Source organism: Vombatus ursinus, unplaced genomic scaffold (assembly GCF_900497805.2).
Source record: "Vombatus ursinus unplaced genomic scaffold, bare-nosed wombat genome assembly UNPS02014811.1, whole genome shotgun sequence".
NCBI lineage: Eukaryota > Metazoa > Chordata > Mammalia > Diprotodontia > Vombatidae > Vombatus > Vombatus ursinus.
In genome coordinates, this window is record NW_020954589.1 from 420,339 (window position 1) to 447,371 (window position 27,033).

Here is a 27,033-nt window from a genome sequence, read left to right on the forward strand (position 1 = left end):
CTTCCTACCCCTTCACACCAACCACTCACAACATGGATTGTAGAGTTCTAACTCTAGAGTCAGAAGACCTGGGTTCAAATCCAAGGTCTCCCAGGGAAAGGAATTTCATCACCTTGGGTCTCAGTTCCCTCATTTGTTAAATGAAGGGATTTCACCAGACTATCTTTAAGGACCTTCAAGCTCTAACCTTCTATGATCCTATAACAACCCATCTCTTTCCACTGTTCTAAAAATGAGGAGGTAGGTGTGGCCTGCTCCCTATAGCCCAAGCAGGGAATGGTAAAGGGGGTGCCTCTCTGCCCAGGCCCCTAATCATGCCCCAGCAGAGAAACTAGGCTCATTAGACCTGCAGGGAGAGTCCCACAGGAGCAAACATACCAGGCTCACGCCCCTCTTGGTGAGGAACTGTCCCAATCTCTTAGCACGTCCCCCGAAGAACTTCCCCAAGGCATTGATCCAGGTCAAGCAGAGGGGAACCCCAAAGAGGCCATAGAAAATGCAAAAGAGGCGCCCGGCAGGGGTCTTGGGGGTCACATTTCCATAACCTTTGGAAGGAGAAACAAGAGGGGTCAGACAGAAAGAAAATTCCTTTCCATAAAAGAATTCAGTGGGGGAAGGTGAGAGAAAGGTTGAGAGGAATGGGGATGTGATAGGAACAGATGAACTGATTTGACCTGATCAGTTCCAGCCACGAGCTGAGTGACACGTGTGCCCTCTCCCTCCCTCCCTCCCTCCCCAATAACTCCAGGCACACCCAAGCCTTCCTGGATTTACACAGCTCATGTCCAGCTCTGTCAATCAGAACCTCTGGCTAAGATTTAAACTCAACACCTGTTGTTAATTATTTATTTTGCTTAATTACCCACATCTGATTTATCATGGGTGTGTGTGTGTTTGTGTGTGTGTTTGTGTGTGTTTGTGTGTGTGTGTGTGTGTGTGTGTCTCCGCCTCCCAAATAAGTGTCCAGTCCAAGGCTCGCTAATTCCTGGTGAATTGTGTCACACACTATGGGAGAAGTTCTTTTCTTAAGGTCCACAGGAGGGCATCAAAAGGACAAACTGTGACTAACCTTTTTGTCTGGTGGTTAAGAGCTGCCAGACCTTGCGTAGTCCTTCCTGAAAGCTAAGGACTGAGCTCAGGGGACAGGATAGAGAGGAATGGCTATGTCTGGAGAATCCCCAATGAACAGAAGGATATGGGAGGCAAGGGAGGCCTGCGTCAGCACAGACATACAGAATGACATACCAATGGTGGTGATAACCGTGGCGGCGAAGATGACAGCATTTGGCCAATTCCAGTTATTGAAGGTTTGGTTCCCTGTGATAGCCACGCCCTGCCCAGCAGCCTCAGATACTACCTGGGGGGAGAAGTGACAGAAGGAAACAGATGGTGAGAATTCAGACAAGAAAGGACAGGGACATGAGGGGAGCCCAGGCTCAGACCGACGGAGAGCCTTACACGAAGCAAGGTTCTTGATCTTGACACCCAGAAGCATTCTTTTGCTAAAGAGCCTGATCATTTCCCTCTATGGACAGCAGGCTTTATTGATGGCTGGGAATTACCCAGCCAGGTGGTGTTATTATTTACTATTATGATTACTATCATCACCCAAGAATCAGGGGCCATCTCCACTCCCACTCACTTCTAGGTGCTAAGCCAATGAGATTTCCACAACACAAGAAGAATTTCACACATGGTAGAAAGAGTATTTGCCAAGTCAAGAGGCGGCATGATTCAGGACAAAGTACTGGCTATGGAACCAGGTTTTGGCTCCAGTCAGTCAGGTACCTACTATGTGTCAGAGAAAGGAAAAGGACAGTTCCTATTCTCAAGGAGCTCATGTGTAATGGAGGAGACAACTTGCAGTCATGTACAGACAAGATAAGCATTTATTAAGCACCTACTATGAGTCAGAGACCGTGCTAAGGAGTGGGGATATAAAAAAGAAGGCAAAAGATAGTCTCTATTCTCAAAGAGCTCATAGGGTAATGGGGGGAAACAAACTACAAATTATGACGTACAGACAAGCTAAGCATTTATAAAGTGACATTTATTAAGTGTGGGTAGCCAGGTGGCAAAGTGGATAGAGCACTGGGCCTGGAGTCAGGAAGACCTGAGTTCAAATGTGGCCTCAGATACTTCCTGGCTATGTGACCCTGGGCAAGTCACTTAACTCTGTTTGCCTCAGTTTCCTCATCTGTCAAATGAGCTGGAGAAGGAAATGACAAACTACTCCAACATCTTTGCCAAGGAAACCCCAAATGGGGCTATAGAAGAACCAGATCCAATTGAAACGAATAAATAACAACATTTTTAAAATGCCTAGTATGTACCAGTCACTATGCTAAGCTCTGGGAATACGAAAGGAGGCAAAAGACAGTTGCCACTCTCAAGTAGCTCACAGTCTGAAGTATGGAATGGGCATGGGTAAAGTAGAGAGTATCCAAAGAGGGGCAACAAATATGGGGAAAGGCCAATTTATGGAATAAAACAAGCATTTCCATAACAGTACAACTAAAAAGGATGACACATAAAAAACAAAAGATATAGGCAGGATAAACTGGGGATAATCAATAGAGAGAAGGCATTAGAATTAAGAGGGATAAGGAAAGGTTTCCTGTAGAAGGTGGGATTTTACCTGGATTTGAAGGACACCAAGGAAGCCATAAGGGGGAGATGAAAAGGAAGGAGAGACTTCCAGGCATAGGGGACAGCCAGTGAAAATACCCGGAGGAACTGTGAGGAGACCAGAATCACTGGATCACAGAGTATTGTTGGGGATGGGGAAGTACAGTTTAAGAAGACTAGAAAAAGGAGGAAGGGCTCAGGTTATAAAGGGATTTGAATGCCAAAGCCGATTTTATAGTTGATCCTGGAGGGGACACGGGACCAGTGGAGTTTACTACTGAGTACAGAAGTGACTGGTCAGACGCGCACGTTGGGAGGATCGCTTTATTAGCTGAGTGGAGTAGGGACTGGACTGGAGAGAGACCTATGATGGGCAGACCAGCCAGCGGGCAATACTGCAGTGGCCCAGGTGTCAGATGATAAAGGCCTTCCAATCCCCTGTCTAAAGTTTACCACCCGGGTGACCTTGGACAAATCATCTGACCTTCCTACGCCTCAGTTTCCTCATCTGAAAAATAAGGGGGCTGGGACCGACACCCTCTAAGGTTCCTCCCCCTTCCTGTTCCAGATCCAAGATCAGACCCTAGCTCTGACACTTAGAATAACTGTGGACAGACCAGTTAACATTCCTAGACTTGCTTCCTTATCTATAAAACGGTCTTGGTCCTCGAACCAGTTACCTCACACAATCATGCGAAGAGCCCTTTGTCAACTTGAAGGCACTCTATTACAGTGAACTGTCACACCATTAATCACTGGGGCAAGGGTCTGGGAGGGAGAACCTGCCGTTTGCCTTTCGGGGAGGTTCAGAAGTAGGTATAGATAAGATCAGGGGGATGTAGGGGAGAGGCAGCTTAGGAGATCCTTACTTCGGGGTCAGGAGGAAAGAGAGGCTTAGGAGGATCATGGGATTTAGAGTTTGAAAGTACCGTAGAGATTATCTAGTCCAACTCTCTCATTTTTCTTTGATAACAATAGCTCACGTTTATACAGTGCTTATTATGTGCTGGACACTGTGCTAAATGGCTTACAACTATTATCTCATTTGATTCTCACAACACCCCTGGGAGGTAGCTGCTATTATTATCTCCATTTTACAGATGGGGAAACTGAGGTAGACGCATTAAGTGACTTGTCCAAGATCACACAGTTAGTACTTGTCTGAGGCTATTTTGGGGGGCAGCTAGGTGGCACAGTGGATAGAATGCTGAGCTTGGAGTCAGGAAGACTCATCTTCCTGACTTCAAATCTGGCCTCAGATACTTATTAGCTATGTGACCTTGGGCAAGTCACTTAACTCTGTCTGCCTCAGTTTCCTCATCTGTAAAATGAGCTGGAGAAGGAAATGGCAAACCATTCTAGTATCTTTGCCAATAAAACTCCAAATGGGGTCACAGAGAATAGGACATGCCTGGAAAAATAAAAACAAACCAAAAAATAACTGAACAACAAGAGGCCATATTTGAACATCCTCACTCCAGGCCCAGTGCTCAATCCATTGCACCAACTGGCTGCCTCTAGTAATGGAATGCTGAGCAAGGGACCTAGCGGGATGAGCTCCAAATGGGAAGGGATGAACCAAGTCTACTCTTGACTCCAATCCCAGGGGCCCAAGATATAAGCTCCTTCTCTCTCTTTATGCCATTCCCAAATAAAATGGCCCAGGAAAAGTCTACAGCCTAGAAGAGACTGGCTGAAGCATCAATCAGTACGTTTAACAAAGGAAAGGGTAAGGTTGGAGGGGAGGAGGGGAGGAGGAGGGAGGGGTGTAGAATTCAGGGTCCAGGATGAGGTCGCACAGAACTTCATCATCCTTCTCCCACCACCACACCCCGAGCTTGTGTCAGCTCCAGCTCCACTGACATGTGTTGCGGAAAAAAGCAAAAGGGTGGATTTGCTGGACAGGAATGTAAAGTTTACAGATACGGTGAGGGAATCCATGTAAATGGATACAGTATGTTCTTTAAGGAATTTTCCAATTCGATGTGTTGGTCCAACAGGCTATCAACACTGTTTTATCATCCATCTCTCCACAGAGACTCAATTGCTCAGTTTCTAAGCGCTTCCAATGGACAGGAAGATAGGAGCATGGGGAGTGGGTGTGGGGAGTAGAAAATGGGGGGTAGGAAGAAAGAAGAAGATAATTTAAATATATAAAAATATATTTAATAGTTGAATTTGTTAAATTATACTTTACGATATATTAATTAATATATTATATGATATAACAATATATTAAACATAATTTATTCACTGAACTGTTGTTCAGTCATTTCTGTTGTGTTTGATCCTTCATGACCTCAGTTGGGGCTTTCCTGGCGAAACTGGAGTGGTTTGCAATTTCCTTCTCCAGCTCATTTCATAGATGAGGAAACTGAGGTAAACAGGATTTAGTAACTTGTTCAGGATCACACAGCTAGTAAGTGTCTGAGGCCTAATTTGAACTCAGGTCTTCCTAACTTTAGGCCTGGTGCTCGATCCATCGAGTCCCCTACCTGCCTTTTATGACATTATTACATAACATATTAAACATACTGATTATAAATTAAGGTAAATATATTAGAATATATTTATATATGATATAAATATAAATGTAATTTAATATATAAATATATGTTTAAAAACATACACATATATACACACACATAAATAAAATGTTCCCTGTCTTCAGGAGTTCACAATCTAGTTAGAGACAGGACGAGAAACGTCAAACAATTGGAGAAAATATAAATAGATGAAAAGGGAAGGATATTTGAAGGCCTGCTTTGGGGCTGGCAGAAAATGTTAAGTACAACAAATTGGGCTTTTATAGGATGGAAGAGGGAGGGAGGGATGGGCCCAATGCTCGAGGCAAATGGCGTAAGAGGGAGAGAGCACAGCTGCTTGGCTCTGAAGTTCCTGCTTCTTTATCAAGGAGAAGGCTCTTCAGACTGGAAGGTATAGGACCGATGTGTTCAAGAGGGAACTGAAGCCCAAGGTAGGTAAGGAGATAGCCTTAATTGAAGTCTCTAGGGCAGATGACTTCCATCCCAGGGGATTCAAGGGACCAAAGAACCATCACTTTCAGTAATCTTTAAGGAAACACACAAAACTGGAGAAGGGCCAGAAAGTCAGAGATGGTCAAATGCTCCAATTCTCGTTCTTTCTTTCACTCTCTCTCTCTTTTTCTCCCCTACCCATTCCCCAAACTACTACATACTACTGAGTTTGAGTCCTAGGCAAAATTATAAAAGAGCTGATTAAACAAATGATTTTTTGATAGAAAAGTGTTGATCACTAGGAGCCAATGTGGGTTCACTGAGAATTTCTTCAGTACTTGATAGGATTTCATTGACACGGGGGGGGGGGGGGGGGCACTCCATCTACTGAGAAAGACTGAAACCTTTGCATATTTTAGTAGACAGTCTTCAAGCTAGTGTCAGAGACTGATCACTTCTGGCTTCACCTTTCACATTCTCTACTTTTCTACCAGCAGCCTTCTCACCCTGCTCTTCAGCCTTCTCTGCTGACTGATCTGTCACTGATCCGGCTCGACTAACACCGCCCAGACTTTCACTGCCAGCTCTGCTCCTAACTCTTGAGACTTCTCCACCTCCTTATCTGGATATCCAGTCATATCCCTAAGTGGGCATCCTTAACCCCACCCCACTTATTCCCCTGCTTTCCAGTTCCCCTTTATATGTTGTCTTTTCTCATTAAAATGTAAACTCGGAGAGTAGAAATTGTCTTTTTTTGCTTGTATTTGTACCCCTAACCACTTAGCACAGTGCCTAGAATACAGTATGCACTGAATAAATGCTTCATCTATCACCAGGTGGCCAAGCTTCTGGTTATGAGCTAGGCTGGTACTTGGATGAGAAACACACCCACATTCCACTGCCAGGCCTGTATTTCCAGCTTGCTAGGACCTGCTGGTGCTCTTCACTGGCATGGCTCCTGAGGATTCAGTGCTATGATGAGGTGCCAGAACCAGGTCTATCGTAGATATTACTAAGAACAAGTCATGCCAAAAACAAAAAGAACCATGGTTTAGTGGAATGAGCACTGGATGGTCAGAAAACATGCATTTTAGACTTGTGTGACCTTGGGCAAGTCACTGGGGTCCCTTCTTTTGGAGTTGGATCTTTCCAAATTTGGTACCCTTACTATCAAACCATGGTGTTTCTTTATCATCTTCATTTTACTGATAGGTGGTTGTTCATGTGGTTGATAGGATTGCATACCACTGGTTACCTGCCCACCCCTCCAAAGGACCAGTTCCTGGTATCTAAGCTTTAGTCCTTTGGGTTGTGGCACTGTCTTCAGTTTAAATGTACATCTCACCTAGGAGGAATAATGATTCAAGCTTTTAGCAAGTAGCCTACATGGTAATATAAATGAATTTCAGAACATTTCCTCCTAGCCTATTTGGACTGGAGGGAGGGTGATGATAGGGAGTACAGAGATCTTGAGTGAGTGAAAGAGGCAATTAGTGCCACTAAAGGGAAGGAATAAAGGGAATTGGGGGAGACCAAAGACACTTAAGTCATATGGTACAGTAGAAATACAGAATAGCACTAGGCTTAGAGTCAGAGGATGTGAGTTCAAGTTTTGGCTCTGAAGCTTACCATGTTAGGTCATAAACTCTCTGGCATTGGTTTCTTTGTCTATATAAAGAAGAGGTTAGGGACAGCTAGAGGGTGCAGTGGATTAGAGCATTGGCCCTGGATTCAAGAGGACTTGAGTTCAAATCCAGCTTCAGACACATTAACACTTACTAGCTGTGTGACCCCGGGCAAGTCACTTAACCCCACTGCTTAGCCAAAAAAAAAAAAAAAAAAAAAAAGAAGAAGAAGAAGAAGAGGTTGGATCGGATGACCTCTTTTTCTTCTATGACCAGATTTATGATTCTTTGACTATTTCAAGCTAAATGCTGAAGGACTGAGAAAGCTGGTGGGCGCCCTTGTCCTTGGAGACGAGGCTGCTCATCTGAGCCTGGTCCCAGTAACGGGGCCAGCTCCTCTCCACACAGAGCATACTTTGTATTACAACCTTTCAGCCCTTCTCCTTATCAGCCTGGCACAGACCCACTCGCTCCCCCATTCCCATTTTTATCACAATGTGGTTCTGACAGGCCTCAGAGCTTGGGGAGGGGCCAGGGATGGGAGAGTCCCTGGAATCCTTTAGCTCCACAAAGCTGTCACTTCTCTTGGGGGCCCCAGGCTTCACCCTCATGGATACGGAGAGAGACCTGGGGTCACATGGCCCTGGGCTGGGGTAAAGGGGCTTCCCCAACCAGGTTATGGTCAATCCTGTGACCCAGGGGTGAGGAGAGCTCTAGAGGAAGAAGGAACAAAGAAAAGCCTTTCAGCAGGGCTTGAGGGAATTCAATTCAACATGCATTTTTATTAAATATCTTCTATATGACAGACACTGTGCTAGGCACGGAAGATAGAAAGATGAGAACAGAGATAGCTCCTTGGAGACAGTTATGTGGTGCAGTGGATAGAATGCCAGGCTGGGAGTCATGAAGAATCATCTCCTTGACTTCAAATCTGGCCTCAGACACTGTCTAGTGGCCCTGGGCAACTCACTTAACCCTGTTTGCCTCAGTTTCCTCATCTGTAAAATGAGCTGGAGAAGGAAATGGTAAACCATTCCAGCGTCTTTGCCAAGGAAACCTCAAATGGGGTCACGGAGAGTCAGACCCAAATAACAACAACAACAGTACCTCTCTCAGGGAGCTCATAATTGTGGGATCATAGGATTGAAAGCTGGAGATCTAGTTTGAATTCCTTACAAAGAAACTGAGGCCTAGAAAGAAAAGTAAGGACTTGTTCCATGGCACCATCTAGTAGGAGAGTAAAGACCACAGATCCAGAGTTGGACAATGCCTCAGAGACCACCTGGTCCAACCCCTTTATTTTGCACATGGGGAAACTGAGGCCCAGGGAAGTTAACTGATTTACCAAAGACTACACAGGAGCTAATAAATATATTTGAGAAGCCCTCAAGAAGGAAATAACAGTAACTCAAATGGAGCTAACACTTTGGGGTTTAAGAAGCAATTTATTTACAAGTCTGCAAGGTAGACTATGGAAGGTACGCTGATACAACAACTCTGTGAGGTAGCTATTATTCCCATTTTACAGATGAGGAAACTGAGACTAGCAAAAAAAAAATAATAATTTTCCCATGGTCACACAGTAAATATTCCAAGGCAGGATCTGAATTCATGCCTTTCTGATGCTACGTCCATCCAGCACTCTGTCCACAGTGCCACCTATTTGCAATCCAGGGAATGGAGGTCACTGATTCTTTGGTTCCCCACATCATTATCCTCGCTCCTGATTCCTTCAAGGAAGTTTTCTGTATTCCTAAATTTTCAACTGTGGCAAAGCCTGCAGAATTTTTTCCCTCAATTGCTTGACTTGATAATTATTCCATGTGTGTCCATCTTATTACCCCAATTGGATTATGCTCCTTGAGGACACCGACTGTGTCTGCAGCTTATGAATTTCCAGCAGGTGACTCTACTGGACAGTGGTACACCCAATGACTGGGCATAGAGTAGCAGACAGTCACATAGCAGATACCCTTGATCAATAGTCAGAAATCCTAAGAACTGACATGCACACCAATTTAAGTCTTGCTAAATGCTTTACAAACATTACCGAGCCTCGCAATGACCTAGTTATTACTATCTCCATTTTTCAGGCTAGTAAACTGAGGCTGGGGGAGTTCAAATGACTTGTTCCTAGTCACAAAGGAAGGTATCAGAGATTAGGGTTGAGGACTCAGGTCCTTTCTGGGTCCAAGTCTAGCATTCTAGTCCAGATTCCATAGTCAACTCTTAGCTCCTTGCCTCAAATTGGGCCGAGCTACAAGCTGGTTCACAGCTACGACAGCTAGACGTCTGCAGAGCCTATCACTGTTGGGAGATCCTGGTGCTGCCGGAACGTCTCCCAGACTCCAACCAAGGTACTATTGGGCTCCCCAGCACTCTTGGGATATCTGTCATAATGATGCTCTTGGAATTTGGAAACATGGTTTCAAACTCAAGACTCCAACTGGGGGGCAGGGGGAAGGGCGTGTGTCCCTAGAGAGTCAAGCCTCAATTTCCTCATCTGTAAAAGGACAATGCTAACTCATACTACTAAACTTGCCTTTGTAAACCTTAAAGCACCATATAAATGTGACCTATTATGAGTTTTTTTTTTTCCCCTCAGCTGCCAAGGGAACCTGTTTATCATTCATTCTCTGCTTACAACATAGGATTTAGAGCTCAAAAGAAGTTATCTAGTCCAACCATTTTGCAGGGAGAAGGAAATTGAAGCCCAGAAAGGGGAATTGACTTGTCAAAAAGTCAAACAGGAAATAAATAGCAAGACCAGAACGAAAACCTAATTTCTGACCCCAAATATAGTGTTCTTAAAAAAAAAAGCATATATGTGTATATATATATGTGTATACATATATATGAAATACACACACACATATATACATATATATATAGACAGCGTTCTCATGCCACATTGTCTTTGTACACAGTAAACACTTAATGAATGCTTTTTCATCCATCTAGTCTATTCATTAGATTGCAAACTCCTTGAGGACAGGGACTGTCTTTTGCCCCTCATTGTTTCCCCTTAGCAGAAGGCCTGGCATACAGCAGGTGCTTAATAAAAGTTTGCTGAATGAATGAATGAATCCATCCATCCAGAGCTAGACTGGCCTCATTGTTGCCTCAGTCATGGGGAATTTAGCCAGACAGCTAGTAATCTCAGTGTAGGCTAAGGAAGGCTGAGAGGCACTTTTAGAAGCCATATGGCATATATAGAGCAGATCCTGGTTTTGTTAACTGTGTGGGAAGCTAGACCCCTGCTGCACAGACCTTCAGACTAGTCTTTAGCTCAGTGCTCCATTGGCGCCAGACTGCGTCTTGGAATGAAAGAGGTAACCAACCTACAGAGTAGCAGAGGCCTCGTTGATGTTAAACGGACAGGGTGGAGGGTAGAGTTGGGGTGTGGAAGAGACAAGCCACAGACAGGCAAACACCTTGTAGACAGTTTGTCCTTACCCCAGCCCAGGCCTTGGGATTGGAGAAGCAGCCCTCCCCAGGAAAGGACCCAGCCAGTCTCATTCACCCGAAGCATTCTTTAACTTGGCTCTCAAAATTACACAAAGCAATATTTTCATTTTCTGTACAACCCTGGAGATTGGACTAGGGATGGGAAAGGGCTAAAGAGGGGGGACCTCAAGACAGGCCAGGCTTAGCTTTCGTTTCTGGAAAGAGCTCAGCCTTATTCCTTTGTTTTTCCCATTTTTCTTCAAGTGGCAGGGACCAAGTTTGGCCCTGAAGTCCAAAAGACAAAGGGTACCTCTTCTCCAGCCCCTGCCACAAGATCGAGGTATGGGTTAAAAGGGTTCCTAAAGTGGTCAGATTTGCTCAAAAATCTTAGCTGGAGTCCAGTCGACCTCTTGGAGAGGTAGGATTTGTCCCACTGCCACAGTACCCCAGAGCTTGTCCTTTCCCGGCCAATTCCCCAGCATTTACATACTCATTAATACCAGGCTTCCTAGGGAACACTGGGGTGTATCTGCTAGTAGCAAACCTATTTTCCTGTTGTATCTCATCAGGTCACAAGATCATTAGAAAGAAAGAACATTAGACATGTCATGGAGTCCTCATTTTACTGAAGCACAAGAACTAATTAACTTGTCCCAAGTCACATGGCAAGTGTACTGAGGCAGGATTTGAACTCAGGTCTCTCTGTTTCCAAATCTAGCATTTTATCTATTTTGAAAAATTGCTTCCTACAGTCCCTTCCACTGCATAGGATCAGATTTAGAACAGGAATCAATCAACATGCATTTATTAAGCACCCACTATGTGCCAGGTACCCTCCAGGCCCTGGGATATAAAGACAAAGAATGACACAATCCCCACTGTGAAAGAACTCACATTCTAACAGAATGAACTTTAGAGGTCACTACAACCTCCTCAATTTACAGATGAGGAAACTGAGGCTGGGAGATGTTAAGTGATTTACCTAGGATCACACAGCTAATAAAGGTTTGGGGCAGAATTCAAATCCAGGTCTTCCTGACTTGACTTTACATCCAGTGCTCTGCCACCTAACTATAACATGCTATCTTTTTTTGGTGGGGGGGTGGGGATGGGGGCGCAATCAGGTTAAATGACTTGCCCAGGGTCACCCAGCTAGTAAGTGTCTGATGCCAGATTTTGAACTCAGGTCCTCCTGACTCCAGGGTTGATGCTCTGCCCACCTCGACACCTAGCTGCCCCCTTGCTATCTTATAATTATCCTCCCTAAGAAACCCATCAGTATTTCCTAAGAGGGAAACCCCAGTACCCTTAATTGACTCTGGGAGCACCAGAGCTTGAAGGGACCTTAGGGACTTTACCGAGCCCATACATTCTAGGAGGCACTGTGGTCTAAGGAGCAGAATTGGCTCCAGACTCAAGTCTGGAGACTGGAGCTCCCAATCCTGGCCCTAATACCACCTGTGGAGATACTGGACCCAAGATAAGATCCAAACTCTCCTTTGTAAAGCAGAGTATAATATACAAACTATCTGCCTCACAAGGGAAATTCTCTGCAAACCTGAAAGCCTCGGTCAAATAATTTCATCTCCATTGGCCTTAGTTTATTCATCTGTAAAATTAGGGGGCTTGACTCAAGGAACTCTAGAGTTCCTTCTAGCCCTAAATCTAATATTGTGTCATTCGCATCCTTTTCAGAGTGACTGACAGACTCCCATGGCTAGACAGTGACAAAAATGGCATTAGAACCCAGATGGCAAACGATGCTCTTGCCCCCATACCACACTTCATTTTCCCATGGAGACAAAGACAGTACGAGGCACATGACTCCTTCTAATGACAACAGAGGTGGGCAGGGCCACCATGGCGTCCTTGCTTGGGGAAGAGTCCCTAGCACGAGTTTACAAAGTAGATTCTAGATAAAGAAACTAAGGTTTAGTTAAAAGTAAGATTTTAACTAAGGTCACAGATAATGATTGGCTCAACCTCCCTCTAGTTGAGGGTTTTGACCCAGTGCTTGGACCAATGGGATTAGTTCCTTCTGTTGCGAAGTCCAATCTGACCCAGAAACCTAGCTCTAGATGTCTTGGGTTTAACATACTTGGCTCTCTTTATACAGTCTTAGCCCCCTAAATGCATGAGATACCCAAGACCAATGACACTAGTTTTAGGCATGATCTCTCTCCAGCTCCTCAGAAACAGCTGCCAGGAAAAACCAAGGCATATAACTTGGTTTGTGTGACCTTAGAGAAGGCTAGCAAGACATTTAAAATCTGTCCCTTTCTATTTGCCCCAGCAGCAATTCACAGGTTCTCTAACCCCAGTTGGCTCTTGGGGGGTGGGGTGTACGGAAGGATGCAGGCCAGGGCTCCCTCTGTTCATCCTGACATCTTTTTGCAGTTTTGTTTCAGCCAGATCCCACAGGAACAGCTCTGACAGCCCGTTGTCCTGGGGTGGCCAGCAAGACCCAGGAGTAGGCTCTAATTTATACCAGGACTCTGAGCTGCTAGAACCAGCAGGGGAGGAAGGGAGGGAAAGAGGGAAATCTAATCAGCAAACATCCCACAATGGTGTTGGCCAGGCTAGGGGATGTGTGAGCTGCCAAAACTAATACCATCAAGTCTCTCCCTGTGGAGAGTTGGTCCCACTGGAGTCATGGAAGGAAAAGTGGAGCCAGGCAGGGTCAAAAGGAGAAGACTGAGAAGAAATGGAGCAAGGTGTAGAGGGAAAGAGACCAAAAAGATAGAAGAGAAAAGACTCAAGGGAGCTGGAGTGGAAAGGCTGTAGGGGATAGGGGGAGATGTACAAGAACACAGGGGAAGGACACCGTGACTGCGGTAAGTCACTTAACTTCTTTCTGCCTCTATTTTCCTCAATTGTAAAATAATAGCACCTACCTCATAGGGTGTTTATGAGGATCGGATAAGATATTTGTAAAGCACATAGCACAGTATCTGGCATAGCAGGAACTTGATAAATGTTTGCTTTGTTTGCAAACTAAAAATAAAATTTAAAAAAATGCTCATTGCCCTCCCCTTTCCTTTTAAAATAAAAGCTTTGGGGCAGCTAGGTGGCGCAGTGGATAGAGCACCTGCCCCGGATTTAGGAGGACCCGAGTTCAAATCCAGCCTCAGACATATAATACTTACTAGCTATGTGACTCTGGGCAAGTCACTTAACTCCACTGCCTAGCCAAAAAAACAAACAAACAATAAAATAAAAGCTTTATGAAATTTAAACTCCACTAATCATCTTGAGGAAAAGTGATCTCCCTTGTGTCAGGTACTGTGTTAAATGCTGGGGATACAAAAAGAGGCAAAAAACTGTCCCTGCCTTCATGGAGCTCACAATCTAATGAGGTTGGGGGAGGGGCAACATGCAAACTTACCTGCCCCAAAATAAATACAAAGCAAACTACAGACAGGATAAATAGGAAGTAATTAACAGAGGGCAGGCTTCCAGTAAAAGAAGGGATTTTCCACTGGGACTTAATTGGTGAAGAGGAGGTAGAGCATTCCAGGCATGGGGGACAATCAGAGAAAATGCCCAGAGCCGACAGATGGAGTACGTTGTTTGTGGAACAGCCAGGAGGCAGTGTCACTGGATCGAAAAGGACTTGTGGTACAGGAATAAAGTGGAAGAAGACTGGAAAGGTGGGAGGGAGCTAGGTTATGAAGGGCTCTTAGTGCCAATCACAGCATTTTTTTTTATTTGCTCCTGGAGACAACGGGGACCAGAAGGCAGCAGCAGACCATGAGAACCTGCAGGGTGTGGGCAGGGCACAGGGGAATTTTCCAGCTGCCACTTGGGCAACAGGTCACCAGAAGCAGAAAGGCAGCCAAGTAACGTCTCACGGCAGGAGGAAAAAAAGGTGGTATCTGAGCATGAGGCAGGGGAAGAAGGGGGAGAAGAGAGACAGCAGAACTCTGAGGAACAGAGATGGGCACAGGTGCTCTCTGCCTTTCAAGAAGGCAATCAGAGCCAGCTCCCCGAGGCTTCTGATCCATCTGGAGCCACAGGGTAACCCTGACCAGCTCCCCATCCAGCCAAGCAAGTTAGAACAGGCCAAAGCATCCAAGCAAGTCGAAACAGGCAGAAGCATCCAGGAAATGCCACAAAGCCCGCCTCTTCAACCAGTTTCACGTGCACTGACTGCAGGTCACTAGCTGAAGACTGGAACCGAGAAGCCTAATTCTAGACACATGCATGATTTGCTAACATGTTTAGTGTTTGGGGCACAGTCCCCACCCCAGCTGGGCCCCCACACCAACTCACATTAACTCCGCTTAAGCCTATGAAAGTAAAAGCTTTCCTCTAAGGCTTTCTGCATTTCTTTTATCATCTAGGTGCTTTTTGCTTTTAAAACTTCACAGACTGTGAACCCCCTGAGGGCAGAGTGGCTCACTTGCTTTACTGGCAGAGAGGAGAATAACAAAAAAGTCTAAAGGGTAGGATCAAGGTGAAGGTGACTGGGAGAAGGAACACAATAGAGAGCCCCAGACAACCACATAAAATGAATAGATGTGCTTAAACTGATCTGAGGCACTCCAATAATGATTTTGATTTTGACACTTGAGGCTTATAGCCTTAACAAGTTATTAGCATATAAAAGACTTCTATTTTGTATTTATAGGTAGTCCCCTAACTACCATAGAAGGTGAACTGCAGGAGGGCAGAGAGTGTATTTTTACCTTTATTTGTAACCCTGAGCCCTTGGCAAGAAGCCTGGCACTAGGTAGTACATGTGTTTTTTAAGTGACAACTAATTTTGCAGTCAAGATTGTTGTGGCTTCCACCTGCTTAAACTCTGATTTAATGATCTGACAACCCCAAAAGGAAGCCAGGAAGGAAACAAGCAATTTATTAAGTGTTTACTATGTGCCAGGAACTGTTCTAACATAAGCGTGCTGCTGAAAAGCAGGAGTAGGGAGAGGGAGGAAAGCAAGATGGGCCAGACAGGGTTTGAAAGTTCTGAAGTTAGGACAGGATGGGGAGAGCCTGAATTCTTCCACAAAATGCAGGTTCCAGAAGGAACTCACCAGTGGGAGAAGGGGGCAAGTTTTACGGACTGATGGTCCAGGTTGAGAAGACACCCCCCTCAACCCCCTGGGGTGGATGTTTCAGGGCAATGAGATACTAAGTGAGGTTCCAGATGAGACAGCATGGTTTGGAATAAGGCAAGGAAGGGATAAAGGAAGATATCTAAACCACTAGAACAAGAAGTCTCCACCAGCCAGACCATACCATCATCCACAGGACAAATTTCTTTACAAAGTACTGGCTCAGGGGCGCAGTGGATAGAGCTCTGGCCCTGGAGTCAGAATCCCCCCTCAGACCAAACACTTGACACTTACTAGCTGTGTGACACTAGGCAAGTCACTTAACCCCAACTGCCTTACCAAAACAAAAACAAAAACAAAAAACAAAGTACTGGACCACTGGTAGATGCTCATCGATTGAGGAATGGCTCAAGAAATTATGGTAGGTGAATGAAATGTAATGCTAGTATGTGCAGGAAGAAATGATGAGGGAGACTCTTTTAAGGGACACTTGGGAAGACTTGTATGAATTGATAAAGAAAAAAGGGAACAGAACCTGGAGAATAATGGCACAGTGGATATGGAGTCAGGAGGATCTGAGTTCTCAAACACTTACAGCTGTGTGACCTTGGGCAAGTCACTTAACCCTGTTTGACTCAGTTCTTCACCTATAAAATGAGCTGGAGAAGGAAACGGCAAACCACGTCAGTATCTCTGCCAAGAAAACCTCAAATGGGGTCACAGACTAGGAAAGACTAAAAAAAAAAAAAAAACTGAACAACAACCACTATAAAGACAAACAACTTTGAAAGACTGATCAAAGCAATGAATCAGGGTGCAGATTTAGTCATTTATTTTTTAGATATAGTCCAAGCAGGAATTTTGTTTGCTTGAGCATGTGTATTTTGTTACAGGGTTTTTTTTTCCTTTTTTTTTTCTCCCAACAGGAGGGAGAAAATAGATTTTTATTGATTGGAAAAAGTATTAGAGAAGGCAAGAGGCAGATCAATAAATACTAGACTATGGTAGAAGGATTCTAGGCAAAATCATCAAGCTATTGAAGCGCCTTCAGTATTTCTCCTTTCTGTACCCCATTCCCTTAGGTGGCATAGCTGTCACCTGTTTGAGTAACCGCTCCATGCTTTCTTTCTCTATCTACTCCCCCACCTCGCTCCCCATGACTCCTAACCTCTAAGGACTCTCCTCTTCCCCTTCAATACTTGAGCTCCCCATTCCTTCTGCTTTCCTAAGATGTCAGAACTGGAACCTTAGAGATTATCCTGTCTTACAGACCAGGGAACTGAGGACCAGAGAAGGGAAATCATTTCACAGGATCAGAGGTTCAGAGCTGGAAAGTACCTTAGTGGCCCATTCGGCCTAACCCCCAGGTAGTGGCCAGGCAGCGCCAGTATTTAAATCTAGACAGGTTTTATTCTCATGTGTGAGTTGCCTCACATCTATCTATCTTCTTCCTCAGGCCTTAAAATAATGCTCAGCTTTCTCACCTCTCTGCTCTGCCCTGCTCATCCAAGGGGCAGTCTGGCACTGGCCAGAAAGGAAACAGCCGCTGGATCCTTGTCCTCATCGGAGGGCAGGCCACGATTCCTTTCCACTTGCCTGGACAGCCTTTAGGATTTCAATTCCCCCCCCCTTACGAATCTCTCAATCTAAAATGAAAACCACAGGAACTATGTGGACCACAACCAGCGTAGGGAGGAAACACACACCCCATGTCCCCCTTGCTACTCTCCCTCCTCCATGCACTCACCTCGCCCCCACGCCCATCATTGGCCTCCCTCCCAACGCCAGGCACTAGGGTGGGGTGGGTACAAGGAAGGTTACAACCAAATTCCCAGAACAGATGCTGCCTCCTCCTCCCACTGGAGTTTTATCACTTGTTCTGTTCTTTCTTCCTCTTTCAATTCTTCTTCCCTTCCTTCCCCACTCTCCCTTTTGTACGCCTCTTTAAGAGGTTGATATGGGGGGCAAGGGTCAAACTGGGCTGTCATATGTGTTAGGGACTCTAGCCAGCCTTGAAACCATCTGTGGGACAACGCTGCCAAACAAACAAACAAACAAACAAACAAACAAACCCCTTCTAAACAAATGCAGTCTCCTCCCCTCTCTCTCCTCCCCACAAATTCACTTTTTTTCTTTTCTGTTCTGTCAGATCTAACCCATCCTGACCCACCCTGTCCAGTCCTGGGTCCTCATCTCTCAGCAACATTATAGGAGCCCAGAGGGAAGCTGCAGGGTTACAATCCTAGGGAAGGAGTACCATGCCAGATGTGAAAACTTTTTCAGCAAAAACCACTGGATTTCTGAATTTCATATGCCCGGGAATCACTGTCCAACTTCTGGTGGAACAAAGGGGGACAAAAAAGGTGGGGTGACTCCCTCATCAGCCATTGTTCCCAGGCTTGCACAGTAACCCCTTGGCCCCTTCCACCCCTTTCCAATATCTCACTGCCCGTGAGAGCACTAAATGGAAACCTTTACTGTCAGGGGTTGACCTGGGTGGGATACAGGTTTGGGTTAAGACAAACAAAACCAGTTGGCGTCGTTTTGGGCTCGGAATGGGAAGTCAGCAGGAGTTCCCAGGCCCCTGAAGCCGGGAGGGGGACAGGAGAAGCAGCACAAACTGGAAATCCCCAAGCATGTTAACACAGGTGATTGTCATTTTGGACCTTGGATCCTTCATCACTATCTCCCTTTCCCAGTCCCTTGGCACACTATCCAGGGCTAGTGGAAAGAGCATTGAACTCAGGAGTCCAGAGACCTAGTTTCAAATCTGGCTCTGACTCTTGATGGCTGCTCCAGCTGAGGTAAGACACTTTTGCCTCTCTAAACCTCAATTTTACCATCTATAAAATGGGGGTCACAGTAAGAGTCTCCAGATTATTGGGAGGAAAGCCTTTACAAAAGGTCTAGGAAAATATGAACTCCATACAATGACCCTGTTGGATGGGAATAATTCCCACCCACCCCTAACCCATTTTCCTTCCTAAGACCTTGTCATAATCACCCCCACCCCTCATTTCTGGTTTGTTTAGGAAGGCTCCCCAGGAATTAGATTTTTCTAGAGATGCTGGGATGATGGAGAAGAGAAAGCTACCTTGGCAGGCTATATGCTGAAAAGAGGAGGGGGGGGTGATGGGTGGGGGCTAGAATGTACAACTCTAGATACCCCTACTTAATTCCGTTTCCAGGAGTCTGAGCTTGGAAGGTTATGTAAAGTTCATTCAGTCCAACCCATTCACTCTATGAAGGCAGCTAGGTGGCTCAGTGGACAGAGCACTGGGTCTGGAGTCTGAAAGACCTGAGTTCAAATCCGGCTTCAGACACTCATTCAGAATCTGGGCAAGTCATTTAATCTCTACCTCTGTTTGCCTTAATCCACTGAAGAAGGAAATGGCAAACCACTCCAGTATCTTTGCCAAGAAAACCCCATCTAGGGTCACGAAGAGTTGGACGTGACTGAATGACTGAAAACAATTCATTCTATAGGGATCTGAGGCTCAGGCAAGGTGAAGACACATAGGTAAATAGTAAGATTAAGGTCACACAGGTAAATAGTAGAGCCCAGGCCCAGGTGTCTATGTTTAAGAGGTCTCCCTTATCTGGAATCTATTTCTTTTCCACCTCTAGATTGGGACCCTCTGACTGCCTCAAAAGCAGCATTCCTCCTTATCACCTATAAGAGACTTCAAGGGAGTCATCTCCAATGGTCCTGATCTATATCTTGCCACTGGGCCCAGATGGCTCTGGAGGAGAAAGTGAGGCTGGTGACCTTGCCCAATCCTCCCTCACTTAAATCCACTTCACTTGCAAGTCATGGCATCATCTTCCTGATGTCATGGTCCTCTTTGAGAATGAAGGACAAACAACAACAATAACAGACCTCAAGAAAGCTCTTCAATGATCTTTGATGTATGACACCATCCTCTTTCTTCATGGCTTCCACCAACCAATTTAATAACTTTGTAGGCAAGGCACTGTGCTAGGCGATGGGAGCACAAGAACAAAACCCCTAGAATTGAGGAGCGGGCATAGGGGGAAATGGGAGGATGGGGGAGGACTTAATACTTCCAGCCAATTCCAGGCCATGCTCTCTTCATCAATTCTAGCCCTTTCTCACCAGGACCTTGGACTCTGGAACCATCTTGGGCTCTGATCATCTTGCGTTCTGATATATCAGCTTTAATCTTATTTTGGCCAGAATGTATTTCCAGACCTCTTCCCCTTCCTGGTTCCCCTTAGATGTTGGTCCTCCATTGAGAACAAAATCTCTTGGGGCAACTAGGTGGCGCAGTGGATAGAGCCTTGGATTCAGGAAGACCTGAGTTCAAATCCAGCCTCAGACACATAGCATTTACTAGCTGTGTGACCCTGGGCAAGTCACTTCATCGTTTATTGACTTCTCTCACCCCCTAAATAAATAAAGTAATGTGGGTGAAAGCTGGATAATGTCCCAGCATGGCCTAGGCAAAAAGAGTCTCTCCACCTTGATCCCTAGATAAGGAGCCATATATCATCAATCTAGTAACTTTAAAGGGCACTGTCCAAGTCCCTCAATATACACATTTGGAAAGAGTTCCAAAGAGGGTGACTTACCCAAGGTCATAGATTCAGTTAGTGGCAGAACCAAGATTAGAATTCAAGTCTCAACCCCAAATGGGGGTGGGGGGAAGTTATTTCATTGGACTACATCAACCTCTCACCTCCCTTTATGTTTTTAATCCCTCCCTGAAGTGAGAAGATTGCAGTTTCAATCTGTCTTTTAGGGCAAAAGGAACCGAAGCTATAAAGAGACTGTCTTGATGTTACTGCTTTTTTGAGATAGAGGTTTAGCATGTGTTCAGGGGTCCTCCCTTTCCCCAACCTTTAAAGAGCCAACCTTTAGAGAAATACTTCTTTTATATTGCGGTGGAAAGGGTGCTGAATTTGGAGTCAAAGGATCTGAATTTAAAGTTTGACTCTTTCCCCTTACCGCCTATGTAAATAAAGCCTTAGGTAAGTTACTTCAGGTCTCTGGGCCTCAATTTCCCCATCTGTAATGTGAGGAAGTTGAACTAGATGACCTCTGAGGTCACCTCCTGCCCTACAGCTCTAATCTTATGGTCCCATGTCTCTCAGAGTAATGGTGCTACTGTCTAGAGGGGAGATGGGAAGGATGATAGGAAATGGTCATTTGAGGATGCAGAATACAGGATTAGGGACACTGCATCATAGAAATTTCTCGACCATCCTTCTCCCCTAATAAGGGCTTAAGTCAGTAATGACATATACAGTCCTCTAGTACATTATTCTTTTGGCAAAGTCGGGGTGGGGGAGTGACGGGAGAGTTATATACAGATGACCCTTTTGTCCTTTCATGGTTCCCCTCATGCTCTCCTAACTGTACAGTTCAGCAAACCAAAAACTACCCAGTACAACATGACTTAGAAAGGACAATATACTGACGAGAGGCCTTAGCAAAGGCAAATGGAAACTATTAGAATTATCTGCAGTTTGAGTTCGTCTATGTGCTATGGCTTCTCAACTGAATCTCCTCCCATCAGACTGGGAGATCCTCTGAGGGTAGAGACTCAGTTCATCCTTTATCCTGTTCCTTTTTCTACTGATTGGCTCCTCAGGAAGATGTGGCTAGGAAAGAAGTATCAGAAACACTGGGGAAGAAGTTGAGAGGGAAAGAGAAATAGAGTCCACTCTGCCCAGATTGCCCAAGTAAATGACTTTCAATTCATTTTGGAGGCAAGGTAGAAATCATATGTCATATATATGAGGAATAATATAGAAACCAGACCTGTAATTTCACTGGCAGAGGAATCCAGGTTCCCTGGACTAAGAAACTCCCTCAACAAATGGAAGTCAACATCGTCTCTGCAATTTGTTGTCTTAGAAAATTAAGAGGTGCAGATAGGAGAGACTACCTGTCATAGTACACAGCAGGGAGGTCAAACAGAAATGGATCTGTGCTGGGGGCATATTGGCCTAGAAAACCACAAATCACCATTATCCATGTGGTTTGGTATTTTTATTTATTTTGTTCAACATTTCTCAAGTACATTTTGACATGGTTTGGGCAGCTATTTTTTAAATATTATTTTTTCTGGCTCTAGTGCCTTAGGGGCCAGAGTTTTGAGGAGGGCTAGGACCCTTCAAGGGGAAGAGACCTTTTTTTGAGATCTGTCTGTGTGAGGTCATGCTAGGAATGAACTAAGACCAGGATGTAGTCATGGGCATAGGAATGTAAAAAGGCAATTTCCATAAGCTGGATGTCCTCCACACAGGGTTACTCAAATGAGAAAGAATTTTAGAGACCTCAGGGCTTACAAGATTGAAAAGGTCAAGAAAGTGACTTGGACATCAAGACTATAAGCTTCATGAGGGCAGGGACCCTATATAGCTTTATTGGGAATTCTGTCTGACAACTGGCTCATCACAGTTATGAATCCAATTGTACTTGGGCCCATGTAGCTCATTTCAGTTTTGATTGTTGAATCCCCCAGATTCTGGGGAGGTGAGTGGGCAGTTTGAGTCCCTGAGAGAGATACCTTTAAATCAGGGACAAGCCAATAGTCACCTGAAGGCCATAGCCATTAGCCCTTATCCACTGGTTTTTCATAGTTTCACTAGGTGCCCAGTGTGGGATGGAGGATAGGGGGTATTAGATGCTTTAAGAAGTGGGGTTGAGTGTGAAGAAGGCAGCCAGTGTTATGCCTGATACTTCCTGCTCTTTCCTCCATTATCTGTGACCTACCTCCAAGGTCAAAACCCCCAAAGGTCCTCTTCCCATTGACTCAGCTTCTTGGCTAGCGTTTGGAACCATATGAATTCCAGACAAAGTGAGGGAGGAGAATGGGGAAGGAGGAAAGAGTTCAGGGTTGACAAATGGGATTCTTCCAAATGCTGTCTCTAGCCCCAGATCCACACCAGGAATATGAACATAAATCCTGGGGGTACTCCAGATCCAAAGATCTGCATCTGCCCCCTCCTGACAAAGCCTGCTCACACTCTTCAGCCAAAAGCCCGGTCATGCCCCTCCCACCTGTGGTGGTGCTTATACAACCCTCATATAGGGAAAGTAGGGGTGGGGTATTTCCAGGTTAAACTTCTGTGGTTCCCCCACCCCTCCTGAAGCCACCAAACCTGGACACCCAATACTTACACACCCAGCAGCCACTAGGGCTGCACAGGTTGTTTTTTTTTTTAATGCCTGAGGCTGATCGAAATAACTCTTTCCCCCTTACCCCTTTCCAGGGCACTTGAAAAAAGAAGTTTGCTCTGTCAAGACTCCTCCCAAATCAAGGGCTAAAGGAATGGGCTTTGAAGGGGAGAGGCAGAGGTGGTGGTTCTGGGTAATAAGTAACCACTCATCCTTGAAGGCTAGGACCTAAGTGATAAGAGATTTATTAGCCCAATCCATTTATTATTTTCTTTTAAGATCACTTTAGTGGTTCAACTCTAAGCCTCTCCACTAAAACACAAAACAAAACACACACACACACACACACACACACACACACACACACAGAGAAAGTCTTGGTGGAATGGTGGCTTTTCTACACACTCCTGACTGGGAAATGAAAACATCCACTCCTGTTTATGAAACAGCTTCTGGAGGGGTTGAAAGGGGCAGCCAGAGGTCACCTCAGTCATCCCCCTGCCTCCACAAAGACCCTCACCCTAACACTACTCCTGGCAAGGAGATTCCACAGGCTGCCTGCCTGCCTCCCTCCCCCCACTCCCCAAGACCCTCCCCAAGGGCTAACCACCACCTGTCAGGAAATTCTTCCTTATTGTCTAACCTAAGTCCCTTAGGCTGCAATGCAGACCCATTTCCTCTGGTTCCGTCTCTGGGCAGAGAAGGACAGCAGCTGTTCTCCATCGAGCTCAGAATAAATTGTACACGAATCTATCAGATCTTCCAGGAGGGCCCAGGGAAGGCGAGCTATTTTTTTTTTAATTGGGGATGGGAGTAGTGGTTATCCATCACAGTCTCCAGATCACAGTTACAAGTCAGGAATCATAATCAACATCCGGGCTCTTTGTGGTTGCCCTCCTTTCACCTCTAGTTCAGGAATGTCAACCTCAAATAGAAAAGGAGAGGGAGGGTGGGACACTGAACTATAAATAAGAATTACTTCGGGCTGCATATTGACATAAAAAACCACATACTAACATTATCTCTGTTCTGTTATATTTTTATTTATTTTGTTAAATATTTCTCAATTACGTTTAGCTCTGGTTGGGACTGAACTGGGGAGTGTCGCTGGCTGACTGTTTGAAACCTCAGTACTAAGTTATCAGGGCCAAGAGGTTTCAGCCCACCTGCGATGAACTTAAACTTCAAAAATTCCACACCAAGTTTTTGTAGACAGGGCCACTTCCCTGAGGGTTAAGGGGGAGGTCAGGATCACAATTTGTAATGGAATCCCCATATGTTGGAAGGCAGCTAGGTGGGGCAGTGAATGGAGTGCTGGGCCTGGAGGTTTTTTTGTGTTTTTTTTTTGTTTTTTCCCAAGGGATGGAAAGGAATAGCAATATCCTGGCTTTCTGGTGGGAAGGAGTAGGAATTAACTCCCTTTATGGGAGTGGGAGGGCAGCTAGGTGTCAAAGTGGATAGAGCGCCCGGCCTGGAAGACTCATTTTCCCAGTTCAAAACCGGTCTCAGACACTTACTAGCTGTATGACCCTGGTCAAGTCACTTAACCTTGTTTGCCTCAGGGCTGGAGAAGGAAATGGCAAACCACTCCAGTATCTTTGCCAAGAAAACCCCAAACGGGGTCACAACTGAACAACCCCATATATTGAGGAGTTGACTAGGGGATAGGGGAGACAGCACAGGGAGGAGTCAGGGGACAGAAAGTCTATCCTGATGGTTTACCATTCCCTAACACCTGTAGCTAGCTATACCAGGGACAGATGGCTAGATACTTGGGGTTTGGAGAAGGATGGTGGCAGACAAACTAAATGCAACCATCTCTATTCTCCCTAGGAATTTCAAAATCACCAGAGTCATTCTACCCAGTCTGGCCCCCCACACTGCTTGTCTCAGCAGTGGGACGTGACCAGGGTTAGTAACTATCAAGTTATTCTATGCTCATCGTGTGGAAAAGTACAGCTGAGCCCTGGTCAAAGCTGACTGTGGGGTGGGGGTAGAAGGAGAGAGATGGAAACCTGGTCCAGCTGTCCTACCTAACTTTTCCTCCCTCCCTCTGCCAGGCCCTGAGACTGGGGACTAGATGGCAACAGGAAATGAAAGACATTTCTCCTTCCATGGAATCCCACTGGGAAATTTACCAGGCCAGGGGAAGAGATTGCAACCAGGAGCAGTTTCCAATTTTGTGTTTATTAACCCTTTGCCATCTAACCCAGGTCCACAAATAATTTCTTCCCAAGTTTTCTAGCAAATGCAGCACCAGGGTATAGCAGTGAGGGCTGATGTTAAGAGTGGTACAGTGGAAAGAGCTCAGGATTTACAGTTAGGGAATTTGAGTTCAAATCCTGGCTCTGACACTGACTTTGGGCAGTCATAGGCTATCTCTACCTCCTCATATCTCTTCTGGCTTCTCTGGCTTCCTCCACGTCTGAGCCCTTCTACAGGAAGCCTTTCCAGGTCCCTCTTAATTCTAGTGCTTTCCCTCAACTGCTTACCTCTAATTTATCCTGTACATAGCTTGTTCATACATAGCTATTTGCATATTTCTGTTGTTTAGTCATTTTTCAGTTGTGTCCAACTCTTTGTGACCCCATCTGGGGTTTTCTTGGCAAAGACACTAGAGTGGTTTGACATTTCCTTCTCTAGCTCATTTTACAGACGAAGAAACTGAGGCAAAGAGGGTTAAGTGACTTGCCCAGGGTAACAGAGCTAATATGTGTCTGTGGCTGGATTTGAACTCAGGTCTTCCTGACTCCAGGCCTGGCACTCTAGCCACCTAGCTGCCCCTGTTTGCATGCTGTCTCCCCTCGTTAGACTGTAAGCTCCTTGAGAATGGGCACCATTCTTTGCCCTTTTTTTGTATCCCCAGTGCCTAGGACAGTGCAAATTTCACATGTTTATTGACTATCACAGAACTGATACCATTTTTGGTAACAATTTTAAGTTCCAAGTAATAACAGTGTCTTTCCCAATTCTACGACATTTTGAAATTTACAAAATATTTAATGCAAGTAAATTTCCCCCATTTCACAGACAAAGAAATGGGCTAAGAGAAAGATTTTGTGATTTGTTCATAGTCATACACAGCCAGGAGCCACTGTTGATTTTCCCAGAATGTCTAATCTCTTTCATGAGATAATAGACATAAAGTTCTTTTTAAATACAATTATATTTGAATATAAACATTAGGCCTATAGTAGTATAATAGAAAGTGTATCTGGAATTGGGGGACCTGGGTTCAAATCCTGATGTTACCACTCAACTAGAGGATTACCTCTCATAAAACCTTCTCCAGGCTTGTTTCCTCATATGTAAAAACAGAACTGGTTGATCTTTAAGGTCCTATCTTTTGGACAAATAAAGATCACACCTCATTTGTGAGTTGGGGACTTCTACTGCCACCATACTCTGTCCTCACAAGGCCTTGGGCTAATGATCTGTAAAATGGGCCTACCAGTTCCCTGATGCTCCCCTTATCACCACCCAGTGAGAAGAAAGGAGCTAGGAAGACAAGGCAGGGGATGCTTCTGTCTTCCTTCCCATATGTTTGGTAGTAACTGGGGCTCCTCTCTTCTCTCATAAAGGTCATTTCTCAGAAGGCTGAACAGACTAAGTACTTCTGAAGATGTGACTACTCAACACAGAGAGAATATCCAGCCAGGCATTACAGTGTCTTGGACTACACACACAAGACAAAAATGTGCTTTGCCTCCAGGCTCTCCAAACATGGGCAGTTCATATCCATTAAGACTCAGTTTAACTGAGGATACAAGACTCAGTGAATGGCACCTGCCTCATAATCTTAATGGGGGAAAAAGCATGTAGATTACACAAATGAGAATTTGAGGCAGAATAGTAGCATTCGTGGGCAAAATAAGTAGTACAAATAGCTAAGGTTCTCCAGCCTCATACCCTCACCAAAGGGTAGAAGGGAGAGTGTCTATGTATAGATGTCTCCAGTGTATAGGTGAGTATACTGAGGCACAAATTAGGTTGGAAGCAAAATTGAATTCAGGCCCCAAGAAATCACAGTGCATTACAGGTACTTAATAAATGTGTGTTGTTCAATGTTCATTGAGAGCAGGGGGATCCCTTGGCCTCCCTGACCATTGATGCAACTAGCAAATGCTTAAGGGAGCTAGGTGTCACAGAGA

General features: G+C 45.1%; 1 protein-coding gene across 1 annotated transcript in view; it reads right to left on the reverse strand.

Moving 5' to 3' along the window:
• The window catches only part of LOC114053513 (potassium channel subfamily K member 5-like), a 61,447-nt gene that overhangs the window by 8,058 nt on the left and 26,356 nt on the right, over positions 1–27,033 (reverse strand). Inside the window, exons 2-3 of the mRNA XM_027876626.1 lie at positions 1,246–1,357; positions 379–545 (exon numbers count right to left, since the gene is read on the reverse strand). Coding sequence (XP_027732427.1) covers positions 379–545; positions 1,246–1,357 — 279 coding nt within the window. The remainder of the gene's footprint in view (positions 1–378; positions 546–1,245; positions 1,358–27,033) is intronic.